Source organism: Epinephelus lanceolatus, chromosome 22 (assembly GCF_041903045.1).
Source record: "Epinephelus lanceolatus isolate andai-2023 chromosome 22, ASM4190304v1, whole genome shotgun sequence".
NCBI lineage: Eukaryota > Metazoa > Chordata > Actinopteri > Perciformes > Serranidae > Epinephelus > Epinephelus lanceolatus.
This window is the reverse complement of record NC_135755.1, coordinates 22,422,368-22,443,396: the sequence shown is the minus strand read 5'-3', so window position 1 is coordinate 22,443,396 and position 21,029 is coordinate 22,422,368. Positions and strand designations below refer to the sequence as shown.

Here is a 21,029-nt window from a genome sequence, read left to right as displayed (position 1 = left end):
CTAATTGCTCCTGCACATGGGGGCGGATGTAAAATTTGGCATGAAGTGTTTCAATCTACAGTACAGGCCAAAAGTTTGGACACACCTTCTCATTCAATGCGTTTTCTTTATTTTCATGACTATTTACATTGTAGATTCTCACTGAAGGCATCAAAACTATGAATGAACACATGTGGAGTTATGTACTTAACAAAAAAAGGTGAAATAACTGAAAACATGTTTTATATTCTAGTTTCTTCAAAATAGCCACCCTTTGCTCTGATTACTGCTTTGCACACTCTTGGCATTCTCTCCATGAGCTTCAAGAGGTAGTCACCTGAAATGGTTTCCACTTCGCAGGTGTGCCTTATCAGGGTTAATTAGTGGAATTTCTTGCTTTATCAATGGGGTTGGGACCATCAGTTGTGTTGTGCAGAAGTCAGGTTAATACACAGCCGACAGCCCTATTGGACAACTGTTAAAATTCATATTATGGCAAGAACCAATCAGCTAACTAAAGAAAAACAAGTGGCCATCATTACTTTAAGAAATGAAGGTCAGTCAGTCCGGAAAATTGCAAAAACTTTAAAGGTGTTGCCAAGTGGAGTCGCAAAAACCATCAAGCGCTACAACGAAACTGGCACACATGAGGACCGACCCAGGAAAGGAAGACCAAGAGTCACCTCTGCTTCTGAGGATAAGTTCATCCGAGTCACCAGCCTCAGAAATCGCAAGTTAACAGCAGCTCAGATCAGAGACCAGATGAATGCCACACAGAATCAGGCCTTCATGGTCAAATAGCTGCTAGGAAACCACTGCTAAGGAGAGGCAACAAGCAGAAGAGATTTGTTTGGGTCAAGAAACACAAGGAATGGACATTAGACCAGTGGAAATCTGTGCTTTGGTCTGATGAGTCCAAATTTGAGATCTTTGGTTCCAACTGCCGTGTCTTTGTGAGACGCAGAAAAGGTGAACGGATGGATTCCACATGCCTGGTTCCCACTGTGAAGCATGGAGGAGGAGGTGTGATGGTGTGGGGGTGTTTTGCTGGTGACACTGTTGGGGATTTATTCAAAATTGAAGGCACACTGAACCAGCATGGCTACCACAGCATCCTGCAGCGACATGCCATCCCATCCGGTTTGCGTTTAGTTGGACGATCATTTATTTTTCAACAGGACAATGACCCCAAACACACCTCCAGGCTGTGTAAGGGCTATTTGACCAAGAAGGAGAGTGATGGAGTGCTGCGGCAGATGACCTGGCCTCCACAGTCACCGGACCTGAACCCAATCGAGATGGTTTGGGGTGAGCTGGACCGCAGAGTGAAGGCAAAGGGGCCAACAAGTGCTAAACACCTCTGGGAACTCCTTCAAGACTGTTGGAAAACCATTTCAGGTGACTACTACGTGAAGCTCATGGAGAGAATGCCAAGAGTGTGCAAAGCAGTAATCAGAGCAAAGGGTGGCTATTTTGAAGAAACTAGAATATAAAACATGTTTTCAGTTATTTCACCTTTTTTTGTTAAGTACATAACTCCACATGTGTTCATTCATAGTTTTGATGCCTTCAGTGAGAATCTACAATGTGAATAGTCATGAAAATAAAGAAAACGCATTGAATGAAAAGGTGTGTCCAAACTTTTGGCCTGTACTGTATATTGCTACTTTTATGTTGTTTGTAAAAAACAAAACAAAACAAAATTTAAAAAAACAATGACGATTAACGAGTAAAACACTGATACAAGCTAAGAGCATAAAAAATTGTAATTAAATAATTCAAGAGGTTTTTGATTTGAGTCATAGAGACAAAAGGACTCAAACCTGAGGAAATACAGATGAGTAAGAGCTGGTATACATTACGGGTGAGAAGCAACAGAGGCCACGATACGATATTATCGCGATACTTGAGTCACGATAGAATATCGTGACATTGTTACAATATAACAATATTCAAATTCAATTATCTTTTTTGAACTGCAAATTATGTCCCCAAAGGAAATGTTTTCAACATCTGTTTTATCCAATGAGATAAAGTTTTCAATCTGATCATCTCACTTGAGTGATTTTTAATTGCAATAACATGTATTGAGTAGACTGAAAAGGCAATTAATTATATTATATAATATTCTAGTTGGCTACCAAATGCTTAATTTGTATTTGAAATATGAATAACGATATAACAAAAAATGGGTATTTGGTGTCCGTGTGATGATACTACGATATTGCGATACAAAAATATCGCAATTCTATGCAATATTGGTGTAAACACCATTAGAAAGCAGTGTATTGCAGCCCCTACAGAAGCATGCAGTGCAGTGTGTGTGTATCTGCACTCAGACCGGCAGGTGAGCTGGACGTCAGGTTAACAGTAAACCATGAATGCAACAGCGTGATGTTCAGTGTGAGCTTCAGTCAGAACCACAAGGCCAGTGAAGCTATTTCAGCTGCACACAGAAAAATGGTCTAGCATGTTTTGCGTCATCTGATCAGCCTTGAAACTATTTAGAAAGAACACAGGATGAGAGTGGTCATTGGCTGATCGATCAGAGCACCCATATCTGGCAGTTTTCAATTTTAAATCTTTGCTTTTCTCTGACTTTAGCTGCTTAGAGATAGCAAGCTAATTGCGGCGCAGCTAAATGTGCATCGGGGAAACTGTCATTTCTTACTGCTTTGTCTTTGCTGTTACTGTTGTTGCTATGACGTCCTATGTTTGAAAGCTACAGCCTGGCTCATGACTATGGAAACTGTAAATGGTGTATACCTGAAAAAAGAACCAAACTACCCATTTCAGGCAATTTTATATATATAAATGCACATGGTCACAAAGACCCAGATGATGTGGTATGATATAAACTGTTCACTATGTTTTATTCCTGGGCCAGGTCTCAACGCTCAATGATACAGTGAGGATAACTAAAAAAAAGTTTTAAGAATGTAATTACAGGGTATCGACATGAAAAAGTCGCATATTGCAGCTTTAAGACATCACAAAGTTGCTGCTGCCTTTGTGTGCTCATGCACACAACGGCTGGCAAGCCTGAAGAGATCAATTTTCTGGGCCCTGCTCTCTTTTGTGTGGCCTCAGAGATTCTGTTAGATGGGATAATTGTTGTCTTCCATACACTCGCGCTAGCTGTAGGGACTCACCTGGAAAAGTACATGCAATACAGCGCGGAGAAATCAATACAGCGGCGCTAATTGGGCTCTCAGCAGAGAGTCAGGAAATTTTCTACAACCCGGAGAAGATAAAGAGCAAAAGATGGAATGTGAAACGAGAGACTGTGCACCTCTTAATTACCAAGAGAGAAAAAAAACAGATCAGATCAAATACAAGTCTGTCCACCTAACATTCAACACTGGACGGTTGCACGTGGTCTAAAACTTTTCATTCAGGGTCTGTAGCTCTCTTTCTAATCTTCACCACACATTCTATTTTGCAACAGTATGTTGACATCGAATCTCCTGTGGTCAGGGGAAATCTTTACTCTCTTACTTTAGGCAAACAGCATAGTAATACAGTAGCTTATCTGCTCGTACTGAAAACTGCTGCAAAGATACACATTCATACATGGCAGTCAAACAATCATTACTTTCCCTGTAGCCCTTTACAGCACGGTGAAAACTCTTATCAGCTTAAAACACCTGTTTTTTTTAACACCAAGTAAGACAAGTATCCACAGGTTAATGTAACTTCAGTGTCTTACACAACAATGAAGAAAAAGTGAATCCCTATAAGTAGATAAAATTAAATCGTTTTCAGTGGTGGGTGTAGACGGGGATGGCTGAGAATGTCACATAGCAATGGTAACGTGAAATCCATTAAAGCACATCTACTTATTCCATATCTTATGGACGTAATGCAGAACTAAGTCTTGCTATTAGTGTGCTTTCAGGTACAGGTGACACGTCTGTTACACTGAAGGGGCTTCCTTGGCATCATTTGTACTGTGGGTTCTTTAAAAGGGAAAACACAGACAGGGTACTATTCCACTGAGTCTGTCATCATGCAGATCAATGCCGCTTTAGTCAAAGGGAAAAGCCAGAGTGCGGTCTGGAGCCAATACAAACCAGGACAATCTTGCCAGAGCACAGCAGTCCTACAAATCCCCGGTTCAGATTCATGAAAAGAGCGGCTGGTACACACCCCCAAAGGAGGATGGCTGAATCCGACTCCCGCCTTTCCTGCATCACCGAATGTCTGTGACTTATTTTTTGCTTGCAACCAGTATTCTTTTTATCCTGAAACCATTTTGTTCAATCAACACGTTAACATCAACCCATAGCCACCTATATTGGTAATTAGTTTGATATCAATGCACCAATTCATTGGCTGAACATCGGTATCGGCCGATATCCACCATGGTGACTGCCATCGACCTAATAGCAAATAAAATGGCATTCACCCATGGCGATTGCTCATATTTTCCTATGTGTCACGTCAATTTTGCACAGGCTAAAAAAAAGAATGGTGTCCTGCTATCCCGGGCACAATAGACAACATGCTTGGGATGAACTTAAGATTTCCCCAGGGCCTCCTTCAGCAGAAAAGGACGCAGGAAACCCACTATTGACACATCAGGGGAAGCACCCTATCGGTTTCCTGGTAGTGCTACATTGTAAACAACAAATCACTGTTGACATCAGCAGGAGGAGAGCTAGTTAACTTTAGCTGTTAGCTATTAGCAACCAGTGGCTGGAACTAACAGCTAACAGAGGTTGCATAGAGTTACGTTATGATGCATTCATGCTCTATTCAGTAAAAATGAGTATTGGGCAAAGGTAAATTATGATGTTATTGTAATGTGTTCATATGTAATCTTGTAAAATTTAGTTTTGGAGACAAACTGAAGCAATTTTAAAGATGTTTTTCTTGTTACAGTAGGTTACATTAAAGGCTGTTTCATAAATTTGTATGACTGAATTTGTGCTCTAACAGATAGGACTGCAGATTGATACCATCTAAAGTTTCTTCCGCGTGCCAAGCATGAACTCCTGGTTAGGATTTCTTCAGTGTTTGTTGTTCAGGAGGTTTTAACCAAGGCCTCTGTTGCTCCAAAACAAACCAGCACAAACACTGAAACTTGTGCAGTTTAGCTCGTTGTGAAGAGGCTGCTAACTACAAAGGATGACACAAAAATGTAAAAATGCTAACAGCCCTATCTGGAGTGTTTTGTTTGTCTGTTCTGGGCTGCTGTAGAAACACAGCAATGCAACATTGCCATTTTCGTGAATGAGGACCTACTCCCCATGTAGACATAAATGGTCTTATTTTCAAGTGATTATACACTTAGGAAAACATTTGTTTATTCATGCATTAATTCTGTTACCACCACTAGGGGTTGCGGGGGTGCTGAAGGCTATCCCAACTGTCACTGGGTAAGAGGCAGGGTACACCCTGGACAGGTCGCCAGACTATCACAGGGCTGACACATAGAGACAGACAACCATTCACGCTCACATTCACACCTACGGACAATTTAGAGTCACCAATTAACCTGCACGTCTTTGGACTGTGGGAGGAAGCCGGAGTACCCGGAGAAAACCCACGCTGACACAGGAGAACATGCAAACTCCACACAGATGGGCCCAAGCCAAATTGTCGTTTCAAGCAACAGTATCATCCCAGAATTTGTTTAAACACAAGCAGAGATTTTCCCCCCAAAAAATATAGTCTTAAAAGAACAAAAGGTTGATTCACTTTAGGAACTATCTGATTGAAGAATAGTAAACAATATATTACAAATCAGACATTTGATTCCACTTTTGTGTAATTCAGTTTTTGATACACTGTGTTATCAAAAAAGTATTTAAAGCTCAATACCCTGCCATATTTTGCCCATATCCATGATGGGCGTACCATGCCCTTTCCATACCAACTGTCAGAGCCCTTATGTGTAATTATTGCAGGCTACAGCATGTAGTACAATGGTGTTTAATAAATCCAAATGCTCCATACAATGCTTTGGAAGCAACGTACTGTATTTACATATGATAAGACCTGTATTGCATATAACCCTTTGCTCTTTACATCAGCAATCCCGCTTCACCAGAATAAATATAAAGGTTTCTGAAGCTGTGAAACAACCAAGAAATTGTCCGACACCCTTCATTTCCTGATTCTAAGGAAAAAGCACAGATTTAGTGTTGCTGGTGGCTGCCTCAGTGCATGCACTGTATGTTGGCGTCTATGGCTGGGATTGTTTCTCTCTTCCCCTCTCTCCCTCTCTTTCAGACTCTGAATCAGCAGGTCCCTTCGGTAAACAAGGCAGAGTGATTGTTGGATTTGCATATTCCTGAATAAATCATATTGCATTTCTGCGATAAGCAGCGCTCTACTGTTTGGTAGCTTTTCCTCCTCCTTTTCTTCCTCCTCTCTTCTTTCTACAACATTCACGCATGCTGCCACGAATTAACCCTGATCATGAGGGACCCCAGCGAGTGAGAAAGTGCTGCTCAACATTCATGTTTTCGGTGGTAGGAAAAACCATGCCATTGGCCCCTGGTGGGGGCCCCGACTGCCAACTACGTGGATGGTTAATCAGGCCTGATAATGATGCATGCCCATGTCCGCCACCAAGGACAAGAATGGCAGCCACGCTCAGTGGTGGGAGTTGGGGGTAGAAAGCCTGGGAGGAGAGGAGGTGAAGATTAAAGAGACTGAAGCTGCAGAGAATCAGGATAGTTAAAGAGATGGAGGTGGAGAGGAGAAATAGGGAGATAAGTAGTGGAGGAGGAGTAGGACTCCCAATGATGAGTCTATGAGGGAGAAAGAAGTCTGATCCAGTGGATGAGGTTATCTAATGTGGGTGCAAATTACTATTTTGTGTGTGCATGTGTGTATATGTGTGCAGCCAGGCAGGCATATGGACATGTGTGCATATTCACATCAGTGTGTCTAATGGGGCTGGGGGATGTGGTTTCTAATATGAACACATCTACAGACTGTAGCCCCTGTTTAATTACAGCCCTGGCATGCTAAAGAAGCGACCAGGAGGAAAAAAAAAAAATTCCTCCATTACAGCCGCATGTAGGCCTGAGCCTTTCCCCCATCAGTTCAGCTGATGGCTGCTTTTTTGCCTTCTCCCCCTTATTCCCCTCTCTTCCTTAGGAGAATTGGGCTGGTGGTATTTTGGCTGTGAAAAGGAAACCATCGGACGGCAGGGGCATGAATATTCCAAATGACTAATGTTGCACATGCTTATTTTTGACATATCTGGCTTCCACAGGGAAATAAAACACTTCTAATGCAGGGGGACCATCTGTTATCTGTTGCTGGTGTTTCAGAGCAGGCGGGATCCGTGTGCACACACTCGCTCGCGCACACAAAAACACACACACAGACACACACACATACGCGCGCAGGCAGACAGATCGACACATTCTCGCACAGCGGGAGGCGTACATAGACAGCGAGACACATGCGCGCACACATGTGCTAACAGCAGAATCCGTTGGGAGCATGCACAACAGACAGGCTCTAAACTCCTATACAAATTGAACACTCCTTTTTTAATTCAGTGTGTTTGTCAAATGTGCTGTAAATCTTGAGCTGTAGGGTGACAGGGAATGCACACGCTTTTTATGCTAGCCATAAATACCCGGGCCTGTCTCCTCGCAGCAGCTGGAGCGGGATAATATGCTCGTGGTGTGAAGGGGGGAATAAACTAGCTGCATCACCTTGAAAACAAAACATGAGACACACAAACAGCCTTCTGCATCAGCCTCACATCTACACTAAGTGCATTCGCACTTAGATTTGTTTGGAACTATGGCCAAAGGAATAGATGTACGGTAAACAAAGCTCTCTCATGCATGGGTAATCTGTTTGTTATTCTCAGACAATAGCCAAGCTTCTAGGTATGCCAGAATACTTCTATTCAACAGCAGAATATTTTGAAAATTTTGGAAGGCTACATTTGCTGTAGAATCTCCTTTCAACTCCTGTGCCTGCACATATCACTACTGAATATGTGATGTGAAAAAGAGTCCAGTGGATTTTAAATGTCATACAGTGGTCTGTAGGGGTGTCACAATCTGGATCAATGGATCTCTGGAATAATCAACGATCCACTTTCATTTCTGCAAAGTCAAAACATAGATCCATCATCTTTAAGATACGCCTTTATTTTGAAATTCCCAAGGCACCTAGGAGCCAAGAAGAAGAAGATGTGGATATTTACTCCCCTCTTGGGAATAAATCAGCAGTGTGGATTTATTTTGGATTTCGGCGAAAAGACAGGTCAACAGACATGCATGACATATGCAAACAATACCTTTATGAGATTAAACACTCAGGAAACACAACATAAATGTCCAGGCACCTCACTTAGCTAGCATGTTGCTCACGCTACATCAGCATTAGCTGCTCTGTTTAATGTGCACGCCTGCTTAAGTTGTGCTGTTCTGTCGGGAGACGCAGTAATTAAACCAACGATGAGTAAGAAACAGTACAAATATTACATGCAATTTGTGAAGCTGTGAGTTAAGGAAAAGTCTGCTAGCTGCTAGGCTAATTTCTGCAGTGTAACATGCTAAAGCTAATAATGGTTACTAGCAAAACATAATGTTTTTGTCTATGAGCCTTGACAGTTATTATTGAGCTAGTTTTATACTTTAGTTAAATGCTCTTGTGTTTAAGCTATCACTTAGCCAGTTACAATTATTTCTTTCTTCTATGGCCAAAACCGTGTATCGGGCATGTGATATTTTCTGATATTGATTGCACGCCCCTGAATTATCGAGTCAGAATCGTACCATGGCAGACAGCTAGGGTCCAAGGAATTGATATCATACCATACCATGAAAAAACTAGTGATTTACACCCTTAATGGTCTGTGCTTCCAATATATTTCCAAAATTTTTTTACTAATGGAAAAACCTAGAAATCAACTAATTTGGGTAAAAAAAATCTGATTAAGAAAGACTGTTAATAATTGCATACAGTTTTTTTTAAGTGATATATAATATGGTAAAGCCACGTACGATTTGTGCATTTCTGATTTCCTACCACTGACACCAGCGGTGGTAGAAAAAAAAAAAAGACTCAAACAGCAACCATCACCACGCCACCCAACTGCACCCATTTTTATCAGAAAGATCTCTTTGAAAGTTTAGATGTCAGATTTCTTTATTGTCATTGTAAAATGATTAAAGTCAGACGGACAGACAGAAAACTTTATGTTATGAAGTAAAACTGATGTTGACAAAGTCTTCCTTTGGGGAAATAATCTGCAGTTGGAAATAAAGGTAATAAATTGCAATATATTTCATCGCATATCACAATATCGCAACATTATCGTATTGTATCGTATCGTATCGAATCATGAGGTTCTCTGGTGATTCCACCACTATTGAGAGCACACACAAACTTTGGACTGTATTATGTGGCGTAGTAAAAAAGATTTGTTTAATTCCATACAATTTGTTTGAAGGAGGGATTTTCAGTGGGGGTCACAGGAGTAGTGGGGGTAGACAGGAGGGTGAGGGGGGTTTAATAACTTACCTCTGTCAGCTGCCTTCAAGTGAGGATCTTCACCTACAAGGCTGCCTGGTGCTCCATGTGTGTCTTTGATCTACAAGCACATAATGGAAGCAGAGAGAGAGAGAAAACAAGGTCAAAGATCTATACACTTGGAAGACCTTGGCTATCACCTGCATTAATGTATAAAGTGACAACAAACGTCTGTGTGTCTATGTGTGTGTGTGTGTGTGTGTGTGTGTGTGTGTGTGTGTGTGTGTGAGACGGAGACAGTGATTGTAAAAGATCATTTCAGCTCAAGTCCATGACTCTAATATGCGCCTCCCTGCAGACATTGAAGACACTGTGCGCTTGATGTTGCAAAATACAAGGTTCCTTTCTGTGCTCTAGGAGGCTCCCAGGAGCCTTTGAAAGACAGTTTAATGATGAAAGACAACATGCCTGGATGCTAGCGTTCTGTTTTAGGTCACAGGGGAAAAACAGGCAGAGCCAAAACAATTTTAGGTCTTTAATTTTCTTTTTAAGACGCTGCATTCATTTAGAAAGATCCAAGTCACATTGCAGATCCTCACCTTGTGGAAGGTTTTAGGGGAGATAATCACTAAATCCTTGCTAGAGTAAATATTGCTGATTGCTGAGCTGTAGCGGTAAAATATTGATATACCGAATATCAAAATATTGACATGTATCTCTGGCTGGAAATCTACCTGAGGTTAGAGAAATGTGTGTTATTACAGATGTGCTATATTCTGCTGTTGATGCTTGTAGGCATTCTCTATTATAAAATTAAAAACAACAAAACAAATATGGTGCAAAACATCTTTCCGGAGTGTTCACGGTGCCGAGGAGGACTAAACATGACAGGATTCCCACATATAGGGCAGAGGAAATATGGGTCTGATTTGATGACTTGTCGCATGCTGCATGCTGTCATTTCTTCCTTCACTGGAAACCAGACTGTAAACTCAACAGTGCAAGTGAGAGGCGTCGCCAAATGCAATGTGACTCACCACCTCCGAGAACAAAAACCCGCTTAAGATCACTGTGACATCGCATGCAGTATTTGAGCTTCAGAATATTTTGACAGATTGAATACAAATGTGAAAATTGTCACGGTAAAAAAAAAAAAAAAAAAAAAAAAAAAAAAAGCCTAAGAAAACATGTCACCGGGTTACTCTGTTAGAAAAATCTTTTGGAAATTATAATCCGTTAATGTTATTCCCATGAAGCTCTGTCAGATCATGTTAGACACCTGGAGGGGTATTTTATTGATCACAGAATCGGTCCATTGATCCTCGCTCTGTGTTTTTCTCCCTATAACATCAAGGTTATAGTAATTTGGTCTGCCTTACATGGAAAACACTGAGACAGCTGTTGTTGTTGTTGTTTTTCATTAAATACAAATGCAAAATAGAAAATAAGCACAAAGTGAAGAAGTTAGATTCTCCACTCTCCATTCGCCCACAGCTCCATCATCCCTCTCCTAATGCTGGTAAACAAAGGAGTCTTGTCATGCAGGTGTGTTACAAATAGAGTAAAAGATTCTTTTGACTGAGTGCCAACCAGTTTACCTTCTGTTAGTCTAATCCAAGTAACACACTTTATACTATCTTCTAATACCAAAGTGCCAAATTACAAATGAATAAACACTACAAAATAAAAAGTTTGTGGAAAGAAATAAATCCTCTTACTATTCTAAATTTAAGTTCCCATCTGGACACTTTTTAGAGTATAAAAATACTCTGCTACAGTTCATTTTTTGGTTAAACATGGTTTCCCACATAAAAAGCAAAAAAAAAACAACCCTGAAAAGAGGCTGGAAGCAGATCTACTCTTTCCCTCTCACTGAGATATTCTGGATCTGGCCTCATGCCACACCAACCACTGCTGCTCAGTGTAGGTTTCGCTTTAAATTTCCTCCAATGCAAGCGCTAAACCAAAGTATGGATATAGATCTGGCTATGTGAGACAAGCACTAGATTGACTGGTTGAAAGAAAAATAAAACAACAAAAAAACAAACAAACGTGTGCATCAAGATTGCTAGCATTAGCATTAGAGGAAACATCAAAGAGATTTAGCCATAACTTCATGTTTGAGCCTCAGTGTTGTTAGCTTGTAAGCTAACTGGCAGTCGCTGAGACAGCATTAGTGGTTGTGAAACATACAACAATATCTGCTACGATGGAGTTTTTGACAGATAGTGGAAGGAAACTCAGAAAAACGGCACATTCTACCATGTTTGCTTATAAAACTTTCACTATGCTAATGCTAATTCTGCTCTCTGTAGTAACAAGTCCAATTTGTGTTGGAGGTTTCAGGTTTCTTTGCCTGAATTGTGTTAAAGTCTGTTTCCCTGTCTACATGTATTTCCCTATTAGACAGCAGAGACATTGTTCCACTCAAACAACGCTGGAACTGCTCCTTTCTTTAACAGTCGGCGTCCTGTGTCAGATCCTGGCTCACGGACATCCTCTTTTTTGAAATGCCGGCTACGAACTCAGGTATATGGGCTATCTGTAAATTTCTCCCCACTGATAGCGACAATCCATTTTTGGCTGGTTTCCTTATCGGAGGGAGATGTACTTTGTTGTACTAACAAGAAGCTTGACAAAGACGCACACAGCAATGTCCAGCTGTAGTGCTTCTATGAAATCTAAAGTTCTTGTTATGAGACACTGTCGCCGTTTGACAAAAATAAAATTCAATTCAATTCAATTTTATTCAATTCAATTTTATTTATAAAGCCCAATATCACAAATCACAATTTGCCTCACAGGGCTTTACAGCATACGACATCCCTCTGTCCTTAAGACCCTCACAGCGGATAAGGAAAAACTCCCCAAAAAAAACCCCTTTAACGGGGAAAAAAAAACGGTAGAAACCTCAGGAAGAGCAACTGAGGAGGGATCCCTCTTCCAGGACGGACAGACGTGCAATAGATGTCGTACAGAACAGATCAGCATAATAAATTAACAGTAATCCATATGACACAATGAGACAGAGAGAGAGAGAGAGAGAGAGAGAGAGAGAGAGAGAGAGAGAGAGATGCAGGTAATGACAGTAGCTTACAACAACATTAATGAAAGTAATAATATTATAGTTATAGTTCTGGCTACTGTGGTACAATATGTTGAAAGTATGTATTAATATCTGACAGTATACTTGTGTGACAATAGTCATATGTGTATAATAACAGTAGAAGTATGACTAATGACTAATGACTAATGATGGCAGCAGCAGCAGGAGGCATCTGGCAGGACCACGGCAGCAGCACAACCACACACGTCACACTGTCCAGGCACCGCTGCGGTATGAGTTATTCTGAGAGACAGTGGAGCACAAAGGCTCCGGAGAAGAAGCCGAGTTAGTGACATCCAGAATGGCCGAGTTAGCAAGATGCAGTAATAGGATGAGAGTGAGAGAGAGAGAGAGAGAGAGAGAGAGAGAGAGAGAGAGAGAGAGAGAGAGAGGGAGAGAGAGGGAGCCCGGTGTATTATAGGGGGTCCTCCGGCAGACTAGGCCTAAGTCAGCCTAACTAGGGGCTGGTACAGGGCAAGCCTGAGCCAGCCCTAACTATAAGCTTTATCAAAGAGGAAAGTCTTAAGTCTAGTCTTAAATGTGGAGACGGTGTCTGCCTCCCGGACCGTAACAGGAAGATGATTCCACAGGAGAGGAGCCTGATAGCTGAAGGCTCTGGCTCCTGATCTGCTTTTGGAGACTTTAGGGACCACGAGTAACCCTGCGTTCTCAGAGCGCAGTGTTCTGGTGGGATAATATGGCACTATGAGCTCTCTAAGATATGACGGAGCTTGACCATTTAGAGCTTTATAAGTTAACAGTAGGATTTTAAATTCAATTCTGGATTTTACAGGGAGCCAGTGCAGAGAAGCTAAAACAGGAGAAATATGATCTTGTTTCTTAGTTCCTGTTAGTACACGAGCTGCTGCATTCTGAATTAGCTGGAGAGTTTTTAAGGACTTACTAGAGCTACCTGATAATAGAGAGTTACAGTAATCCAGCCTTGAGGTAACAAAAGCGTGGACCAATTTTTCTGCATCTTTTTGGGTCAGGATAGGCCTAATTTTCGCAATATTACGCAGATGAAAAAATGCAGTCCGTGAGGTTTGCTTTAAATGAGAATTAAAAGACAAATCTTGATCAAATATTACTCCGAGGTTTCTTACGGTAGTGCTAGAGGCCAGAGCAATGCCATCTGGAGAAACTATGTCATCAGATAAAGAGTCTCTGAGTTGTTTGGGGCCAAGAACAATAACTTCAGTTTTGTCTGAATTTAACATCAGGAAATTGGTGCTCATCCAATTTTTTATGTCTTTAAGGCAGTTATGGAGTTTAGTTAATTGATTACTTTCTTCTGGCTTCATCGATAAATACAACTGTGTATCATCCGCATAACAATGGAAATTTATAGAGTGATTTCTAATGATGTTACCTAAAGGAAGCATATATAGAGTAAATAGGATTGGTCCGAGCACAGAACCTTGCGGAACTCCAAAACAAACTTTGGTACGTAAGGATGATTCATTACGAACGTCAACAAATTGAAAACGATCAGATAAATAAGATTTAAACCAGCTTAGTGCTGAACCTTTTAGGCCAATTAAGTGATCCAGTCTCTGCAGTAGAATTTGATGGTCAATTGTGTCAAACGCCGCACTAAGATCTAATAAAACAAGAACAGAGACGAGTCCTTTGTCTGAAGCAATCAGAAGGTCATTTGTAATTTTAACTAGAGCTGTCTCAGTGCTATGATGCACTCTAAATCCTGACTGAAATTCCTCAAATAAATTATTATCCTGGAGAAAATCACACAGCTGGTCTGCGATTACTTTCTCAAGGATCTTTGACATAAAGGGAAGATTAGATATTGGTCTATAGTTGGCTAACACCTCTGGATCCAGGGTGGGCTTTTTTAGGAGAGGTTTAATTACAGCTACCTTAAAAGACTGTGGTACATAGCCTGTTAATAGGGATATATTGATCATATCTAATATATGAGTGTTAACTAAAGGAAAGACCTCCTTAAGTAGCCTAGTTGGGATGGGGTCTAAGAGTCACGTTGATGATTTAGATGAAGAAATCACTGCGGTCAATTCTTGAAGAGAAATTGGGGAGAAGCAATCTAAATATATATTAGATTCTAAAAGCAGCCGATACAGCGGAATCATAGCCTGAAAGTGATGTGACTGTCAGACGTCAGCACCACTGTGTTCATGTAGCCTATTGGCTTTCGAATTTGTGACGTACCTAATCTAACATGCCCAGGGTTCATTGAAGAGCATAGACATTAACCCCTTCAGTAGAGGAATGTGAAAACACCTCTGTAGACAAACTTTGTTCAGATACAAGTCAGTATTAGTCAAGGTTGGACATTTTAGGAGACAAAACCCTAGCAGAAACACATTATTGAGTGGATCTTGAAGTGGTGGACACACCACAAAGTGACAATCGCTCATCCATGCTAAATAGGTGAGGTTGGAAGCGTGCTGATGTAGTGACTACCTGCAGGGCTATTTGGTGACATGCTGTAGCTGGCCAGGTAACCATGAACTTGCTAACTGGCCCAGTTTGTACTAGCTCTAGTCAGACACTGATCATGGTAATTCCACAGGAATGAATTGATATCACTGCAAGATGCTGCCATCTTAAGTGGGACCAGGCCTTCATGCATGCTCTCTTGCACTTAAAATACTTTTACAGTATGCACTACTAAACTATGCATGTCTTTTGGACTTGCATACAGACCAACAACATATGTAAAAAGATTGAAGAAAATGTCCAGGTCAAGTAGCAACCTCCAAGGCTGAAGTCGATGCTCCAGTGCCAAAACTGCAGTTCCTCTAATGGCCACTTGAGGCTGGCTCCAAAAGTGAGTCAGCCCCCACAGATGGTCATGCTAAAATGCCCAACTTTACAGCAGAAAAAAAGTCAATGCTGCCTAATGCAAAAAAAAGGGTTTCAATACCTAATTTCCTTGTTCATGACAACTGTACAAGGGGTGAATTTTTGTATAAGGCACATGTTTAAATGTTATTAAGGCTTACTTACTTCCGGCTCCACCCTCTCATCCAAACATGGTCACCTGGGCACCAAAAATCAAAGATAAATGCCAAGCTCAAGGCTTCAAAAAAGAAAGTCCACAAAAAAAATAGGGTGACGTCACAGTGGCTACATTTATCATTTTTACACAGTTCCTGGTGCTGGTATGTTTGATTTTTCTTACATTTTTGGTGTGATATACAAAGTCCATTTTTTGGCTCACATTGGTTTTGGTTGGCTATAAAAGTAGAAGTATCCTCCTGACAACAGTCAATGCTTACGTAGCCAGGGTAGCCTCAACAAGATAAGTCTCTGGCATGTATTGTTGGACTGTGAGAGGCAGAAATAATGGAGGCATCACTTCAAGCTCAGTCCTCTCGGTCTACCTATCTTTTCATGTCCACATCATTCTCCAGTTCTTGTTTGTGTCTGAGAAGGAAACACTGGCAGTGTAAAGCCTTCAAGCGGCTACATACGCTGCTCCAAGAAATCAGCCGGCACACGAAAACAGAGGCTTGCTCTTGAAAACTGTCTGCCTTTGAAGGATCTTTATTCTCCGTTCCCCAGCTGCAGGAGATGTGTGTAACGACTTAGACATACAATGGGTGCACCGTGGGTATTTGTCCACAGAGAGCCAGGCCCACTAAATGAAAAGAGGGGCACACATACCCAGGAAGTGCCTAATTAATTGACAAGCAGATATTTCTGAGTTTATAATCATCAAACAGACTTCATTTTGTTCCCCCACCACCATCCTCGCCAACCCATCTTCCCAGGCGACTTACTTAAGAGACTTATCTTATAAATACAGCCCTAATCAAAATAAATGACTAAAAGCTCTAAGGGAGTTGAAGGCTATACACATTTACATCAGAGGAACTGATGCAATTTAAATAGCCGCCTGTGCACCGACTTAAGGTTCAAATCACAGAGAATCCTAACTTATGTAATACTTTCAGTTTTTTGTGTGTGTGTGTTCTTGCTCAGTTTGGCAGACCTATATTCATGACAGCCAAGTCGGAGAGACACGGCCTCCTTCTATGTGTGTGTTATGTTAATTCCCTCAGCAGCGTGCTCAGCTGGTGAGCGTGTCACATTTAACAGAATATTTTTAATATTTAATGTGTCACATGCTTTTTGTCTCTTTGAACCCAACATGTGTGTTCTCTACATTTGTGTACATCTTGGTGCTTTACTTCCTACATACTTCCTGCTCCCATTTTGCTCTCCTCTTACAGAATGCAGCTGCAGCTTATTTTTGCAGCCAGTGTCTTAGAGGCTTCTTTATGGCCGGTCAGCGATGTCTAGCTAAGGTGAAGATGGATGGATCATCAAGTTTTCCATCAGCCAAAGTTTTGATGGATATGTTTCTGCCACAGAGCCCAATACAATAGATTGCTCAGAGTGTGAAGCCATATCTCAGAGTGTATAAAAGTCCAACAGCTCTCCGATACTTTAAACAGAGGCTGCTACAGCAATTTAACACTCAGGCTTCAGCTGTACTAAAGTCAAATTTAGGCTTTATGTGGAGACTGCAGTGTTCACAGCCCGACTGGAACCTCTGCAGAGGCGCAGAGTTTAATGGTTAACGTGGCAGCAGAACAATGTTTGCTGAGCTCCCAGAGTCTCCTCAGCCTCATGACACTGTTGCTAATGCAAACTGAACTTGACTGTGACATTTGTGGAAGCCTCTGCAGAGTTTAACTTTTGGACAGGAGCGCAGAGTGGAGGGTCGATGTGGACCCCGCGTAGACCTTTTGCAGAGCTCCACACTCACTACACTGACAGGTTCTCATGTTTTGTCAGTGAGGTTTGTTTTTGTTTGTCCAGCCTTGTATGACCACTCCAGGATCGACTCATCAGCGTTTTCTTACCAGGAAAATAAAGTTACTTGGTTAAAGGAGCTATATGTAAGAAATCTAAAGCAAATAGTCGTAAAATCCTCCTAATATGTCACAGAGACTAAGAAATAATGTTCATATAACATACTGATCTCACCGACAACAATAGTACAGCCAGAATATTCGCATTTAAAAAACAAATTTTACGGCCTGCAAATCATGTTTATGTTTTGAATTGGTGTTTTGGCCTGTTGCGCTACCCACTGCTGTCTACCAGTCACGCAGTCAGTAGAGTCTAGTGTTGCACGGTATACCGGTACTAAAATAGTACCGCGGTACTAGAGTATTCCAAACGGTACTATACTGCATTTGGAAAATACCAGTACTTTGAAATTGATTCAATTCATTAATTTAGTTAATTTATTTTACTCATTTATGCACTCAAACGCCTTTCTTGTTCCTATTGGAGCACAGATTGCACAAGTGGTGTGTAAGACAACACCTGTATCAACATTCGCAGCTGGCACATGTGAAAAAAGACAAGAGAAAGTCTGCCTCGCAAAGGGAGACAACACAAGACAACACAAACTTGGTGGGACATTTGAGTTACCAAACCATGACGTCCGTACCGAGGTACTGACCGAACCATGATTTTTTTGGTACCGTTACACCCCTACTATTTATTGTTCTAAAGGTTTGTATCCAAAAGGACTTTTCCTTAGGAAAAGTACAGAAGAGTATCGAAAAGTATCGAAATTCATATTGGTATTGGTACCGAAAGAAAGATTTTGGTATCGTGACAACACTAGTAGAGTCTCAGCATCAGTTACAGTTACGACTGAGCTACAATGGCTGGCGGTGTGACTAAACCCAAATGACCTCGTTATGATTCCAAAAAACGCCAAGACAAAACTTGAGGCAAAGCGAGGGTCTATAGGAGATGCTTGTGAACGGTGAAGACGGTTGAAAGCGGAGAAGAATTTGAAATCGGATGTCGAAGTGGCTACTCTTCTCCTCGACAGGTAAGCTTTAGCCAGAGTTGGCTAACTAACATCATAGCTAGACGGGGATGGACATTTCGAATACTTTCAACTGTTATTCATTTTCGATCATACATTGTAGCCCATGTGCAGGTGGGTCATCGACCCGACTAATGTTTTTGAGAAACAAATGTTAGCAGCACGGCAAGCAGCATTAGCAGTGTCCCGGTACATAGCATTAGCAGCCGGCTCCTCCTCAGTTGTATCCCGGTAGCAGCGGCAGAGAAGCCGGACTTGCTCGAACGGCCCGCTGGAAAACCGAAGATCAAGGATGCGGCAAGGCGGCCCTGCCACGGCAGCTGCCCGTGGGCAAACAAATCACCCCCAGTTTTCACCAGATGCGTGTTGGTTGCGTCTGCGCTCCGGCACGGCAGTGGAGCCGATAGGATTCAGTGCTAGTCAATGTGTGTGTTTCCACCAGCTGCGGCTGTGCTGCGTTCCGGCTCCGTCTCTGCTGCGGCACTCCGGAGCCCTCCACAACAGATACACAGGACTTCTATTTTTGCAAGACGCCGGAGCACAACACAGCAATTCAGCACAGAGCAGCAACCTCGAATCTGTGGGGCCCTGCCCTGTTTGGTTCAGTTCAATCAAACTCAAGTTGTTTGCCCCCTATATATATACTAAGTGTGGTTCATTTGGGCAGGTGTGAACACAGCAATCGCACTCGGGGGAGCACCAAAACAACCGAACCGAGACCTTCTTGAAGAGGTGGTCTCGGTCCAATTACAAAATAACTACTAATTGTTTGGGTTAAACATGAGCATGTTACAGTCCTGGAGGATTATTAATGTGCACCTCCTCCTGTACTGCCTTAATATGCCTGAAATGAACAATGCAATTTTAATTGAGTGGCTTGTCTGGTCCAGAAAATAGACCCAGGTGTCACTCACCTTGCATGAGCAACAGGTTGGATGTATAATATAGCGGGCAAAAAAGTTGTGGGGAATATACTATTTAAAAAATGATCAGGTCCAATCAGATCTCAGAACAAATTTCCTGGATCCATCATTTTGGACTTGTGAAGACCTTTATTCTAAGGCCGAAGTTACACCAAAAATTAGCAGGGTGAAATTCCTTTTTCAGATCCTAACAAAATAGGTGGTGTTAGAAGCTTAGTGACATGGTGACTACTTGTGACCTCCATGTGAGACTCTCTGATTACCTCTGTTCTCTCCAAGATCAAGACCAAGAATTTTCAATTGGTCAACATTTGTGTGTCAAAGTTCATCAAAGTTGAACTCTTCACGGCACAAATCTTTGTCAGCTCAACAAGTGACACAAAGATCACAGCAAATCCATTGGAATAAACTGACATTGGTCCAAAATACTGCCGTTAAAGTGCTGCTTTGATCACTCCCTATACTGAGGGACAACTGGACAGGAACAAATCATGCAATTCAAACGATGTCAGAATGTGTTGACGCTCGATAGCAAGTAGATTTTAGCCAAACATTAAACAGTTTCTGTGCCAATACTTCCGTCATTTGCACAGAGCCAAAAAATATTTCGACCTCACATCACTGGTCACTCCTGCAATCTTTGCTACCCCACAATATTTTGGGAGTTATCTTGGGTCCCACACACTAACAAAAGGAACCAAACTTTGCTCATTGTCACTGTAAAACTTGTGTGCCAGATAACGATATAACCTTGATTCCATCTTTGCTACTGACAGAAGTCATTTATTTTTAATTTATTCATGCAACCAAAAGAGGTGCCTTGTGGCAGTTTAAACAAAGTCCAATGCTGACACTACTGTATATGAACAAACCGTACATCCATAAATTAATGCTAAAAAGTGCTTTGTTTTAGTAGCATGAACAATAATTCCAATTTTAAAAAAGCATCACAGTAAAGGGGGTTTGTCAGCAATGCAAAATCTAGTTTTAGAGCACTTTGGAAATATGTATTAATATCAGCAATTGGCTTATCAATGTTTCCACTATAATACATGCCAAACGTCTAATATAATAGACCAGTTATGCAGTATTTTAACATTTTATGGCAACGACATTCCAACAACTAAAATTTGCAGTCTGTTTTCTTCCATCCCGTTTAAGTTGGCCATGTTTGAGGATCTGATGCTGGCAGCATTTAAGAGTAGATCAAGACAGCACAGACAGTGTGTGGTGGTGCGAGCGTGCATATGTGTGCCTGAGAGACGGCGTGTGTGCTCTGTGAGAGGTAAAATAATGACAGGCAAGGACGGATGGCTGGTGACGCTGTGACGAGAAGAGCGCCACATATTTTGGGCCTCAGGCTGGGCAGCTGTGAGAAACTTCTTCTCTCTTATCCCCTCTTCCACTGGTCCCCCCCTCCCTCCCTCCCTCCACTCCTCCCACTTCCCCCACCTCTGTGGCACTGTTTAAACAGAGGACAGAGACGCCCTGAGTGGTTTTTCCTTTTCCGATGCCATACATGGCTGCTGGTGCTTTCCTCTTCTGTATCTCCAGCTCGCAGCGAGGGGAGTGACGGAGTGAGTCATGGTGGTTTTAACAAGTGAATCTTTTGATTAATTTTAATGGCACTTCCTAACAAAATCTTCTTCCACCAGGAGAATATCTTCCTGTCTATTATTACATGTTATCATGTTTAACTTTTACATGAGCTGAGATTATGTTTGAT

The 21,029-nt window shown here is 41.6% G+C and overlaps 1 protein-coding gene across 1 annotated transcript in view; it reads right to left on the bottom strand.

Annotated features, from left to right (window-relative positions):
- The window catches only part of LOC117245771 (glucosidase 2 subunit beta-like), a 201,829-nt gene that overhangs the window by 108,733 nt on the left and 72,067 nt on the right, over nt 1–21,029 (bottom strand). The window contains exon 10 of the mRNA XM_033609260.2: nt 9,487–9,556. Within this exon, the coding sequence (XP_033465151.2) occupies nt 9,487–9,556 (70 nt within the window). The remainder of the gene's footprint in view (nt 1–9,486; nt 9,557–21,029) is intronic.